This window comes from Mus musculus, chromosome 3, assembly GCF_000001635.26.
Source record: "Mus musculus strain C57BL/6J chromosome 3, GRCm38.p6 C57BL/6J".
NCBI classification, from domain to species: Eukaryota; Metazoa; Chordata; class Mammalia; order Rodentia; family Muridae; genus Mus; species Mus musculus.
In genome coordinates this window covers 100,938,272-100,951,582 of record NC_000069.6, presented here as the reverse complement: position 1 = coordinate 100,951,582, position 13,311 = coordinate 100,938,272, and the positions used below count along the sequence as shown (strand labels likewise).

At 46.0% G+C, this 13,311-nt stretch overlaps 1 protein-coding gene across 3 annotated transcripts in view; it reads left to right on the top strand.

Annotated features, from left to right (window-relative positions):
- Ttf2 (transcription termination factor, RNA polymerase II) overlaps window positions 1-12,723 on the top strand; it is a 30,841-nt gene extending 18,118 nt beyond the window's left edge. For 2 of the 3 annotated variants that reach the window (XM_006502149.2, NM_001013026.2), the window contains 11 exons: window positions 400-581; window positions 1,246-1,399; window positions 1,657-1,748; window positions 2,420-2,502; window positions 3,305-3,438; window positions 4,015-4,185; window positions 5,633-5,691; window positions 6,718-6,868; window positions 7,844-7,926; window positions 9,682-9,756; window positions 11,471-12,723. In XM_006502149.2, the coding sequence (XP_006502212.1) occupies window positions 400-581; window positions 1,246-1,399; window positions 1,657-1,748; window positions 2,420-2,502; window positions 3,305-3,438; window positions 4,015-4,185; window positions 5,633-5,691; window positions 6,718-6,868; window positions 7,844-7,926; window positions 9,682-9,756; window positions 11,471-11,615 (1,329 nt within the window). In that variant the 3' untranslated portion in view covers window positions 11,616-12,723. Of the gene's footprint in view, window positions 1-399; window positions 582-1,245; window positions 1,400-1,656; window positions 1,749-2,419; window positions 2,503-3,304; window positions 3,439-4,014; window positions 4,186-5,632; window positions 5,692-6,717; window positions 6,869-7,843; window positions 7,927-9,681; window positions 9,757-11,470 lie in introns of those variants that run through there. The other variant, XR_375588.2, reaches the window with a different exon arrangement.
- Window positions 12,724-13,311: the final 588 nt, after the last annotated feature.

Genomic DNA, 13,311 nt, shown 5'->3' with positions numbered 1-13,311 from the left:
TTTGGGCTTCTGGAGGGTCTGAGATGGCCTTTCTGTTTTTGACTTAGCATCTTACACCTAAAAATTGGCATATAGGAAGTTTTAATAAATTGAATAAATACTTTACTGACTAAGCGAATTTTCAACCTTATACCTAGTTTATTCCTGACTAAATATTATTAATGGTGCTGCTGAATGTGGGTGGAGAGAATAAATGGAAACTCGGGTATATTCTGTTTGGAGTGACCATTTATTTGAACTTTTTGAGAAGTTCTGTGCTTGGTTTCTAACCACAGTTCAGTGGAAGAGTCTAAGTAAATTAGAGGGTCTGAGTGGGCCCTCAGGTTATGTTCCCTCCTCTTGAGGACACGTGCATGTTCCCACACTGACTGGTATTAAATGATCCTTTGTTCCTTCCAGGGTACCTCAGCACCTTTGCTTCAGGTAGTCTGGGCTCGGATCATTTTGGATGAAGCTCATAACGTGAAAAACCCTCGAGTACAGACATCCATTGCTGTGTGTAAGCTCCAAGCCCAGGCCCGGTGGGCTGTCACTGGAACCCCCATTCAGAACAACCTGTTGGATATGTATTCACTGATGAAGTGAGTGACCTCTTTGGGGTCACATTAATGTGACCTTGTCCCTGTTTGTAACCCTTCATCATTATTTCATGCCTTGGGATGGAGCTCTGATGTGTCCAGATTATCTTGTGTGGCAGGTGGCCAGCTTTAGAGGCAAAGAATGAATATTCATGATAAAGTATTAATGGTTTGATACAGTATTTTATGCAGACATATGGAGCAGCTTGAATTAAAGGAAACCAAGGTCACTGTTCTTCAGCCCTGTGGCTGTTTTAGGCTGCTTGCTTTAAAATACATGGGCCAGAGCAGGACTGCAATGTATTTGAGGCAAACAGAAAAGAATGCTAACTTTTAAATGCTAACTTTTTAAAAGTGAGCCCATAAAAGTCTTTGGAATTTCTTCGCTAACATCGATGCTTTAGTAATAAATTCTAGCTGTTCATTATACATCCTGTTGGGGCTGTTTCCATTGTTCCTGTAAAATGCACAACTTTACAGTGTGATTTTCCTTACTGACTTGGGCTTTTGGCCTGTCAAGCAGACATTGGCGTGGCTTTCACTTTCAGATGGGATGGGAGCATGGGGCAGCAGATCTGATTTGTTTTCATCTGGTGTCTTCCTTTGGACCCTAATACCATCCTCTCCAATCTCCTCTCCTGCTTTGTCTTTCCTGGCCCTCCAAAAGGTTTCTCCGTTGCTCCCCATTTGATGAGTTCAGTCTTTGGAAGAGCCAGGTTGACAATGGTTCAATGAAAGGAGGGGAACGGTTAAGCATTTTAACCAAGAGCCTTTTGCTGAGGAGAACAAAAGACCAGCTGGATTCCACTGGTAAACCTCTGGTAACCAGATTTCTGCCTATCCCCAGGGAGGCCTGGGAGGGAATGTGATCTGGACCTCAGGTAGACCACTCAGTGTCAGGAGCCTTCATTTCCTTCTGGGGAGACTCCTGAGAGCAGTCCCTGGTGCTGTGCTAGCTCAGTCATTTGCAGGGAAGAGGGGACCGCAGTGCAGAGACTGGTGCAGCGAGCCAGCGTGTTAGCTCTGAAGTACTCAGTGCTTTACAGAGCTTCACAGCATCTCCTTTCCCATTCCCCAGGTAGCACTGCCTGCACGTAGATGCCAGCTGCACCGGTTAAAGCTTTCTGAGGACGAGCGGGCCGTTTATGACATCTTTCTTGCAAGGTCAAGGTGAGTACCAGGAGGAAGCACCTTCTCTATGCTTTGTTTTTTCTTTCTTGGCTGGGGAAGAATCCAGGCTTATATTTCCTTAAGTTTCACATAGAATACTAATGTGTTACATCTTCATTTTCCCGAAAACCCCCAAATTTTATAGTTCTTTTTAATTTCTTTTTCCCTTCCTCTTGTCCTATCTCTGTCTCTCCTACACACTGAAGGCAGAATTTTGACCCCACTTTTAATTGTCTTCTTTACCTAGCAATCAGAGAGTATAGGATCTGTCTGCCCCTTTGGGGATTGGATAATATATTGGATGATGACTCTCTTTGGCCTTTGACCTACCACGCAGCGTCTCACTGGAGTTTAAATCCCAGCTTTGGGATCACACTGTTTGCTGTCAGCACCTTGTCTAGAACTCTTGTCATTCTTCTCTTACTCCTTCCCATGGGCCGATATCTGTTTCCAGGAGGATTGTGCCTTTTGTCTTTTTATACTTTAGACGTACTATGCGTTTTTTAGGGGTTTTGTTTTGTGAATAATAATAATAATTATTATTATTTTGCTTATGGCCCATGTTGGCTGTGAGCTGAGCAGCATTTAGCCAGTACATTCTCTATCCTGCCCAGGCCCCGCTCCAAGGTAAGAGCCTGGCGTTAGTGGCTGTAATGTGTGCATTCTGACAGGTCAGCTCTCCAGTCCTATCTAAAGAGACAAGAAGGTAGAGGCAGCCACCATGGAAGAAGCCCTGATAATCCATTCAGTAGAGGTAAGCCAGGGGATATTCAACTATGAATAGCTGAGAAAGGAAAGTGGGATTTCTAGCCCTTAAAATAACAAACAGATTATGGGCCCTGGGTATCAGAGAGACCACATTTTATCAAAGCTTGTTAAGCCAGAGAAATACACACTGATCTGAAAAATGTAAAGACTTTTTTTTGTTTTCTAAATCTACATTATTTAAAACACAGGCATGCCTACAGAGAAACCCAGTATTTCTTTCTTTCTTCTCCCTCTCCTCTCCTCTCCTCTCCTCTCCTCTCCTCTCCTCTCCTCTCCTCTCCTCTCCTCTCCTCTCCTCTCCTTCCTTCCTTCCTTCCTTCCTTTCTTTTTTTTTTTTTTTTGAGACAGGGTTTCTCTGTATAGCTCTAGCTGTCCTGGAACTTAGTACTCTGTAGACCAGGCTGGCCTCGAACTCAGAAATCCGCCTGCCTCTGCCTCCCAAGTGCTGGGATTAAAGGCGTGTGCCACCACATTTCATTTGACTTCATAAAAGTATGTTTTAGGGCTATCAGGAAGGCTCAGCTGATAAGGGGGCTTGGTGCCAAGCCTGATGCCCCGGGTTCAATCCCCAGGCCCCAGAGTGTAGGACAACTTTTTACAGGTTGTCTTCTAACCTTCACATGCACGCCTTGGCACACATCACACCACAAAGGTTGGTTGGCTTGTTTGTTTCAAGGTTATTGAGTGTCAGGTCAAACTGTTTAAGTAGCTGGACTCAGGTCCGCTTCTTCCCCAGAGCTCCTGTTTTAAATCTTGTACTGTCTCCTCTCTTGTCTTCTCTCCTCCAGTGGCTCAGGAGTTTGGATCCAGTGTGTCCCAGGGCTGCCCTGCGGCAGACTCCCAAAGACCCAGCACCGTCCATGTCCTGTCCCAGCTTCTGCGGCTTCGCCAGTGCTGCTGCCATCTTTCTCTGCTGAAGTCGGTGAGAGACGCCCCGTCTGTAGTCATCTCCACAGTCGGCTGTAGCCGGGATCCTGCGTCAGGGAAAAGGCTGGTCTGCAGCTCTCTTTTATGGGATGGAGAGGAAACGCATTTCTTCTGCTTTACTTTATATTAATGTTTATTAATGCTCATGAGTTCCATGACAAGATACACTTTTTTTTTGTTTGTTTATTTTAGATCACAACTGACATTTTGTTAAGGGAAACATTTGTGAGTGTTTTGTTATCTCAGAATGTCATAAAGCTTTGGGAGTTACTGGTGTTCAGTACTCTGGGGTGTATGAAAACCCAAGCACACACTGGGAGGTGCTTTTGTACTGGGTGCAGGTGTGTCTAGGATTCTAATTAACTGTGTGCTCACTTCAGAAGCTTAGACTCTGAAAACAGAATGACCATGTAGGCCGTCAGCAGGTTTTTAACTTGCGTCAAGCTTTACACAGGGTCTTTTCTGTAGTGCCTGAGATAAGTCATTTTACTCTCGACTGTTGGAAATCAGCAGGTACGAAGGCTTGCCACCTCCATTGTCCTGTGTTCCCATCTCCTCTCTTTCTTCCAAGGCTCTGGACCCCACAGAACTGGAGAGCGAAGGCCTTGTCCTGTCCCTGGAAGAACAGCTCAGTGCTCTGACCTTGTCCAAGGTCGATGTCTCAGAGCCATCACCCACGGTTAGCCTTAATGGCACATGTTTCAAGGCGGAGCTTTTTGATGACACACGAAGGAGCACCAAGGTACTTTTGTCACCTGTGCTTGATGACAGATATTACCTTTCTCCCTGTGTTGAACATTATGCACGTGGGAAGAGCTTATGAGAGGAGAGTTAGAAGGTCAGATCTTAGATCCCCCTTAGTCTTAAAGCCTCACTTGGTCAGGAGAAGCCCAAAGCCTTCATTCTCTTTTCGCGCCATGTGGGGTCCAGGGATTGAACTCCAGTCAGCAGGCATTCAGCAAGCACAGTTTCCTGCTGAGGCACCTTGCTGGCTCTTGGTTAAAATTTTAGAACTTAAGCCTGGGTATTTACCATAAATAACTGGAAAATCAGAGCCCTGTATGCGAGCAGATTATATATACTCTAGCATCGTTAGAGTTAGCTGCTGTGGCCTTGCCTAATACTCTGGTAATGTTCTTAACACAAGGCCACGAGTAGACTCAAACCGTGTTAGGCTTCGTGTACACAGGGAACAGCTTAAAGCCAGCAAAGCTCTTTTGCTTTCTTCTGTGACTGTCAGGCTAGAACCTTGCCTCTTCCAGCAGTGGTCTGGCAGCCAGAAGCACAGGAGGGATCCAGACATGCATGTGTTCAGCTCCTCAGAGGATCTGGTGTCCCGAAAGCAAAGGAAGGCTACTAAGCAATGGTTGTGGCGTGTGATCAGAACCATGGCACTGGTGTAGCCCACACGAAGTTGGGGAGGCTTTCAAAAGTAACACCCATCATACCCCAGCAACATGGCTAAATGAGACCGGAACAATGACAGTACCACAGAGACATGCTAAGGTGGAAGAGAGTCTCCTGGGGTCCTAGCCCTAGCAAAGAAGTACTGGCTGCCCAAGACTGCTTCTGAGAGACAGAGCAGCCTCTCCCACTTCCAAGTGCTTAGCTCTAGAATCATATATATACAAGCCATACTAAAAGTATATAAGTAGGCCACACTTATATATTTATATAAGTATAACAATAATAGAGGCCATTAGTGTAAGAAAGAGTCGAGGGTGCATGGGAGAGGCTAAAGGTAAGAATGGCAAAGGAGAAGTATTAAAAAGAAAATAAAAATCTACAGCAAAATTAAAAAAAAAAAAAAACAAAACAAAACCATGACATTAAGCTGGCATGGAAAATGATACTAAAGTAGAGGGACCAGATGTGGCCTATCGGGTCAAGATTTCAGCGTGATTGACATGTCCTTTGAGGAGCGCATAGTGAGGAATGACCAGCGCAGAGGCCAGAGCAGCATGGACACAGCAGGTAAGATTGGACGCGTAGGCTTTATCCTCATTAGGATGTCATAAGAGGAGGAGGGCGGCCTGCTTACATTTAAAAAACAGCTTTCCAGCTGCAGGAGAGGGAGTAGTCAAGCCAGGCCAGAGCATAGAGGCTGTCCTGGAAAGTGCTTCTGTCACTCAGGGAGAGAAGAGAAAAAGCAAATGACCTAAACTGCAATGTTATGTGGCCTTTCCCAGGTGTCTTCTCTGCTGGCAGAACTGGAGGCGATCCAAAAAGGCCCAGGGTCCCAAAAGAGGTGAGCAGCATCTCACCACTTCTGCAAGGGTCATACCCCACAGAACACACACAGCTTATAGCATAAATTCCCTAACTTCTAATTAAAATACTGTGATGTGTATTGAGTGAGATCCCTGGCTTACCCTGGCCCTGAGGATCTAAATAAGGTGTTATCTGAATAGCGGAAGAACAGAAGGGTGAGAGGGGAGCAGGGCAGGGCAGGTCTGCTGCTGAGCTGCTTGCCTGGGGCTTAGAGTCAGGCTTGAGTTGTCCTTTGCTGTGTGTCACATGTATAGTGTTAACACATGCACACCGATATGACTGTATTACACAGACACGTTTATAGACATGAAATAGTTCCTTATAAAATTGTTGAAGTTCTGGTTAAGACACACGTCGGGTGGTCACAAGATGAGTAGCTACTGCCCCTTTCTGCAGGACCACAGGTTTCTGGATGAACACTAGGACCCCAAGCAAAAGACAGCAGACATCATTACTTAGCCTAGCCAGTCTTTTTTTTCTAAGTAGCACCAAATGAGAGTGACGCTTAGAAACAAATGGACTATAAACTTACACCAGGACCTTAAATCATGTGCCTGTATTAGCTTCATGCCAATACTGGGAAAGGAGGCTCTTAAAAAGGCAACAGACTTTTAGCCCATGGCTCCAGATGCTTCAGTTATGACTCGATGCTCCCATTGGCTTAGGCTGAGGGGTATCCGCATTCGCAGGGGTACATATCCGAACAAGGCAGGCAGAGGGAAGAAGAGGTGAGTGCTGCAGCCTCCTGAGAGCTCTGCCTCCTCCAGGCTCTCCTCATACCATTCACCCCCACCCCCCACACACACACATACACACACACTGCCACCCCATGACACCCTTTACACACAGGTCCCAGGGGGACACTCTCCAAAGCACAGCATGGCCTTGCTGGTCAGGTGACAAAGTCTTCTTAATGTACATTTGTAACTAATCTTGAGGCTAGTGGGTTACAGCCCACGGGGGAGACTGCTGAGTCCTTTTAGTTGTGTTCTCTCCTCTCTAGTGTCATTGTCTCTCAGTGGACCAGCATGCTGCAGGTAGTAGCACTGCACCTCAAGAAGAACCGACTGACTTACGCCACCATCGATGGCTCTGTCAACCCCAAACAGAGAATGGACCTGGTGGAGGCATTTAACCACTCCCAGGGACCTCAGGTATGGGCGCAGCAAGTGTGCAACCAAGGAACGAACTCTTCTTAGTTACAAAGCAGCAAGGTGTAGCAGCTTAACTTAAAAAGTATTCGGCCTTGATCCCTCCAGTGTTTGTAAGTTTTTAGACACTTATTGCAGATCTGTGCCAAAGTGCACCAATGATCTAAAGAGAATAACTTAACTGTTACTAAGTAAATAAGCTGATGAGTCCGCAGGGCAGGCTGGTGTGGGAGAATCTTTGCAGAGCAGGAAGCCTTGCAGTGTCTGTGGCTTTGATGGGAGATGTAGGAGAACAGGGCCCTAGCATAGTAGGGATTTCAGAAGTACTAGCTGAATGGAAGGAAGGATAATGTAGCTGTGGGGACATGGTCTCAAGACTAGTTATAATTTAATGCAAGGTCACCCCCCCCCCCCCCAAGGATCTTAATTACAGTGTTCACATACTTTGGCAGCTGACTCTCATGTGAGACGGGAGAATTTTTTCAAAGGTGAGGTATGAAAAATGGCAGGTTAGTGGTTCAAAACATTATACCATGGGGAAATTTGAAAGGAATGTGTTCCTTGTGTGTTTTGACCATTTTGAACTAGAGCTGGAAAGATGCTGGTTAGCTCTCTTTCTGTTTCTACAAATACCCCCTCCCCCCAAACACCCCCCATAAAGAGACAGGGCTGCTTTGGGCTTGTTTTGGAGGTTTCAGTAGTCTCCCATTTAGGCTTCTGTTCTGGGCGGGTATCATGGCCAGAGTGTGTGGAGGGAAACAGCCACACGTCTCAGTAAGGAGGTAAAGACAGAGTCAAGGCCAAAGGAAGTGAAGATCAATGATACTGACCCCATAAAGGCTCCACCACCTTTGATCTAGTGCCAGGATGGGGCCAAGTCTTTGCTGCTTGGCTTTTGGGGGAACTGAAGACCCAGACTGTAGTAGCTGCACTATAAGGGCAGTGGGTGGAAGTTTAATGACGTGTTTCCATTCCAAGGTCATGCTGATCTCCCTCTTGGCTGGCGGTGTTGGACTTAACCTGACTGGAGGAAACCACCTTTTCCTTCTGGACATGCACTGGTAACTTGAGGATGCTCCTGTCCCAACGTCAGGGAGGGCAGTGGTCAGAGGGCAGCAGTCTGACTTTTAGAAAGTCATGGTGACATTCTGTATGGCCCCATCTGAGTGTCATGTGAAGCTGGCTGACGTCCAGTACTGCTGAGGGACCGTTTCATGGCTACTTCATGATTTTATTGTTCACTAACTTAAAAAAAAATTAACATTATTTCTCCTTAAAAACAAGCAGCCAGATGGCGGTGGTGATTATCTCTAATCCCAGCACTCAGGAGGCAGAGGCAGGCAGATTTCTGAGTTCGAGGCCAGCCTGGTGTACAGAGTGAGTTCCAGGACAGCCAGGGTTACACAGAGAAACCCTGTCTCAAAAAGCAAAACAAAACAAAACAAGCAAACAAAATACCAAGGAGTAGTTTTGTTTGATTTTTTTTCTCATGACTAAGCTACATTACTAAGTTTGATGTCTCTGGAGTACCATTTTCCAGACATAGTTTTTGAGGACTCAGGGAAGTCACAGCCTTAGATTAGAAACCTTCCTCCAGAAGGAAGAAGAGGATTTTTCTAGTTGTGATAGAAATGCTTGTTATATCTAGCCTTTGGCTTCACGATGTGTGTGCTACCTGCCAGTCAGTGCCTTGGTATGTGCACCTCCTGGTACTGGACAGGTGAAGTCACATATGGCTAGGTGGAGGCTCACAGTGCCAGGCTCTAATGTTCTGCCTATGCAAACTGGGGTTGCTGTTGCAGACAGCCTTTGTTTTGCTTGCTCTGCAGTTCTGGGGCTGAGCCCAGGGCATTGCACACCTAGCTTTCCTCCTTACTGTTTACCTTGAGATAGGGTTTCACTAGTTGTGCAGGCAAGCCTGGTCTTTCCATCCTCCTGCCGCAGCGCTATAGATAACTGGGATGTCAGGCCTGCACCACGATACTTTGTCCCAGGCCCTCTTTCTAGGGTGATGTGCCTAATGCTCCACGCAGCCTCAAATGGTGCAAAGAGGCCAACTTGCTACCTTTGTGGAGAACGTGTGGGTTTACTTAGGATCCTTATATACACAGAAGTGAGAAAAGCATGCTAGTAATCACACCAGTCTTGAGATGGAGAAATATTACTCCAATTCTAAAGAGGTAAGATGAGCTTAATTTAGAGTTGATAATGAGACTTTATAAGGAAGAGAACAAATTATACCTCTTTAACTGACTTCACTGAACACTAAAGTTGAAAGAAATATTTGAGACTCTTAACCAGCTCTTACGCTTCCAAGTAGGTTCCGAAGCCTGGTGTTATAAGTACTGTGTAGCTGCTGGTTGCGGCTCGGCACCCTCCACAGTCAGTGCCTCCTAGATGGAGCTGACACTTCAGGAAGGTCTCAGGCTCTGCAGGGCACCTAGGTTTCTGTTGCGTATCCTTTGTCTTACGTCATTTTCTTTCTTTCTTTCTTTCTTTCTTTTTCTTTTCTTTTCTTTTCTTTTTTTTTTTTTTTTTTTTTTTTTTTTTGAGACAGGGTTTCTCTGTATAGCCCTGGCTGTCCTGGAGCTCACTTTGTAGACCAGGCTGGCCTCGAACTCAGAAATCCACCTGCCTCTGCCTCCCGAGTGCTGGGATTAAAGGCGTGAGCCACCACGCCCAGCCTTACATTGTTTTCTTAAGCCCCTTGAGAATGTAATGACGACTTTTAGCTAAAGAAGCATACAAAAAAGGACTGTCATTTGGACCTGGCAGTAGGCTGTTGGTGTTTCTGAGTTATATATCTCCTCAAACAGGAATCCCTCACTTGAAGACCAAGCTTGTGACCGGATTTACCGAGTAGGACAGAAGAAGGATGTTGTCATACACAGGTGAGCAAAGGCACCAGGCCCCTTCTCAGCATCTCCCTTTGTGAAAGACTTTCCTGGAGAGTATTTCCATCGACTGTGAAGGGCTTGGTGATCAGCACTAATGATATGCAGGCATACCTAAGGAACTCTAGTCAGGAATCAAACTGTCTGATGTAACCTCGCTGGCCATGGCCAGAGATCAATTGTGTGCGGGGATGAGCCACAGCTCACCAAGGAGGCAGCTGTGGAAGGCGTCCTTCCTGCCCACCCTTTCCTTGTGTAATCTCAGTCATAAAGAAAAGTTACAAAGAAATTACCAGAAAGTTCCTGTGTGGGGGTGGGTGGGTGTGAATGTTGGGCATGTTGGAGGTAATCAAGTTCGGTGATAACTGGTTTTCCCGTCTTTAGCTCTCTTTTCTGCTCAGAGGTCCCAAATCTCTATTTTTAGTTCCACTGTCTCCTAAGTGTCAACCTGGGTATCCAGATCTCTGCTAAACATCTAAGCCTAACTGTGCAGGTCATCATCCATCTTCATTAGTTTGTGCGCTCAGATACCTAAGTGAACGTTTACTGAGCACCTGAATATGCCAAGTGTAATTACACCCTCCAGGATAAAAAAGCCAAGCTGAAGTCTTTGCTTCCTCTGCCTCAGTATGTGCATGTACACTATCTGGGGAAATAGCATCCGCTTATCTAGCATACAGACAGGAACTGGACTCCTTCTTCTCCCTCTGCCCAGGCCAAAGCCTTAGCTGTGCTTTCTAAACTTGTAACTATCCTTTCCTTCCATCCCTGCTGCCAGCTCCCTTTCCAGCTCTGCTGATTCCTGTCCTCTGCATTGCAAGTAGAAGGCTCTCCTGAGTCATCTGTCTGCTGGGACATGTCACACCTTCAGCAGCTCACTCCTGTAGACTTACTCTCAGTGTCTTCAGCAGCTCACTCCTGTAGACTTACTCTCAGGGTTTTGGCATGTCAGGACAACCACTAAGGATCTGGCTCACAGCTCCGGAACTTTGCCACCAGCAGACTTGACTGGACAGCAGGCTCTTTAATTAAACATACCACGTTCTGAAGCTCGGCCAGTTTGTTCGTGTTCTCATTCCTGGGGGGTGTGCCTGTTGTATCCTGTCTAGCAAGCCCTGGTCATCCTACATGCCTCACATTAAGGATTAACTCTGATGGAGCCTTCCTTGACTGCTCTACACAGACTGCCTTTTGGACCCTGGACACACTCTTGCTCAGTCACTTCCCATAGGGCATAGTGTATGTATATGTATAGTATATGCATATATATATAGTATATAGTATATATATATATATATATAGAGAGAGAGAGAGACAGAGAGACAGAGAGAGAGAGACAGAGAGAGAGATACAGACTTAGTCGGTACTTGAGTGACAGCAGGGTGACTTCTTCAATTTGAAAAGCCTGGCTGTGCTATGGATTAGCTAAGAAGTTAAATGCTCCACTTAAAATACACACAGACACTGTCAGAAGGCCTTCTGACCTTGTCAGGATAAGTGTCTGGGTAAAGGTTGGGCCTCTGTATTTGTTTTAGATAGAAATACCTTCTGCAGTTTAAATGGACATATTCAGTGAAAGTTGTGTGGATTCCCTACTCTCCACTATCTCAGGGAAACAGACAGTCTTCTGTGAAAGCGAAGTGGAGTGGAGTTGGAAGGCTCGCTTTCGTGAGCCGTGCGGGCTCTGATGTTCGTTATTATTTGCTCTTAGGTTTGTCTGTGAGGGGACAGTGGAAGAGAAGATCTTACAGCTCCAAGAAAAAAAGAAAGATTTGGCAAAACAGGTCCTTTCTGGATCCGAAGGACCTGTCACCAAGCTCACACTGGCTGACCTCAAGATCCTCTTTGGCATCTAGCTTCGTCTGCTGGAGTGATGCTCTTTCCATGATCCTGGAGTCTTAGATTTCATCCTACTCGAAGTGAGGCTTGTTCCTATGCTAGGAATTGAGGATGGGTTACCAGGTTAACAAACCAGTTAGTCAGTCAGCTTGTGTAATGTGGGCCATAGAAACCCATTGGTTATTTCAGAATTAAGCCTGGCATGTTAGTGCATGCCTGTAATCCAGCAAGAAGATGGAGAGGTCCACTTTGGCCTGTTGTAGACTCTTTCTCAAAACAAACCACAAAGTGCTCTGGAAGGCAGCCATGTAGTCCATACTTCCCAGCACCTGAAAGGCTGAGTGGGGATTGTGAGTTAGAGGCCAGTTTATGCCACAGAGTACATTTCAGGCCAGCCTGGGCTACAGAATGAGACCGTGTCTTAGAAAAACAAAGTAAAACCAGTGAAGCTTTGGCGTTGGATGGCCTGGAAGCTGAGTCTGGAAGAACTGTGTAAGTGCTGGGTGTGATGCTCAGGGAGCCATTACAAGCATAGTGACACATGCTTAGAATGCTGGCACTTTGTAGGCAAAGGCAAGAGGATCTCGAGTCTAAGGTTAGCCTGGGTAACAGTGAGTTCTTTAGCAGCCTTAATTACATGGGAAGACCCTGTCTGTCAAACAGCCTCAAAGCCCTGTGCTGCCATGTTTGGGACTGATGGCGGACCTGGTCTTATTACCTTGCCTATGTAGGCTCTGTCCTGTTTCCCTGCTGGCAGGCTGCGTCTTGTAAGCCTCTTTGTAACCAACCATCCCTATGAGGCTGGCTGAATCTAGGCAGGTTTAGGGTCAAGATATTTCATATATCTTGAGTTGAGTATTAATCATGGTATCATCTAGCATCTCTCATTTAGCCTGTGCATCATGGTTTCATTTAGGGATATATCAACATCAGTGTGACTGTGTCACTCAGTTTCATCACTGTATCATTTGATATCACAGTATTTCATATAGTATTTGTCTTATTTAATGTTTATGTCCATTTCAGTTGCCAGTGGCATTTAATCTGTTGTGTCACTTAGTTTCTGCCATTGTACCACATTGTGTTATCATTGGTATGGTCTTAATAAACGCCTTCGGCCGTGCACAGAGGTGATGCTGTGTGTTCACCAAACCCCACCTCCTTTCCCTCAGAGCACCAGAGAGCACCTGCTGTGGGTAAGGTCTGCATTACTGAGTTCTAGCTGCTGGGCCACGCAGAGGAGTGACGTACGGAGACAGAATGCCCTGAGCAGCTCTCCCAATGCTTCTTCTTGCTATTTCTGTGAACCTGCTGGAGGTACAAACTGAAAAGATGTTGTGGCCTTAGGAAGGGTAAATACCACTAGATCAGGGATTCTCGTCTTTCTTTTAAAAATGATTGAGAATTTCATATCATATCCTCCACCATTGCTTTTCCATCCCAATTTAATGAACTCTTTTTAAACCCAGTGTCTACACAATGCTGACTGTACACAGGGCCATGCACTGGAACACTGGCAGCCTGTCAGAGGTCGCATCCCTGAGGAAGTGACCATCTTTTACCATATGGCGTGGGAAATCATAAGGCCCTCTCCATCCATGCTGGGACTTGGCTGCCTTGACCTCATGTGGAAGTCATGTGTTCATTCATGTGTGCCTTTCATGTCCGGACAACACTGTGCAGTGGTCTCCCACTGTCTCCAGAAGGATCATG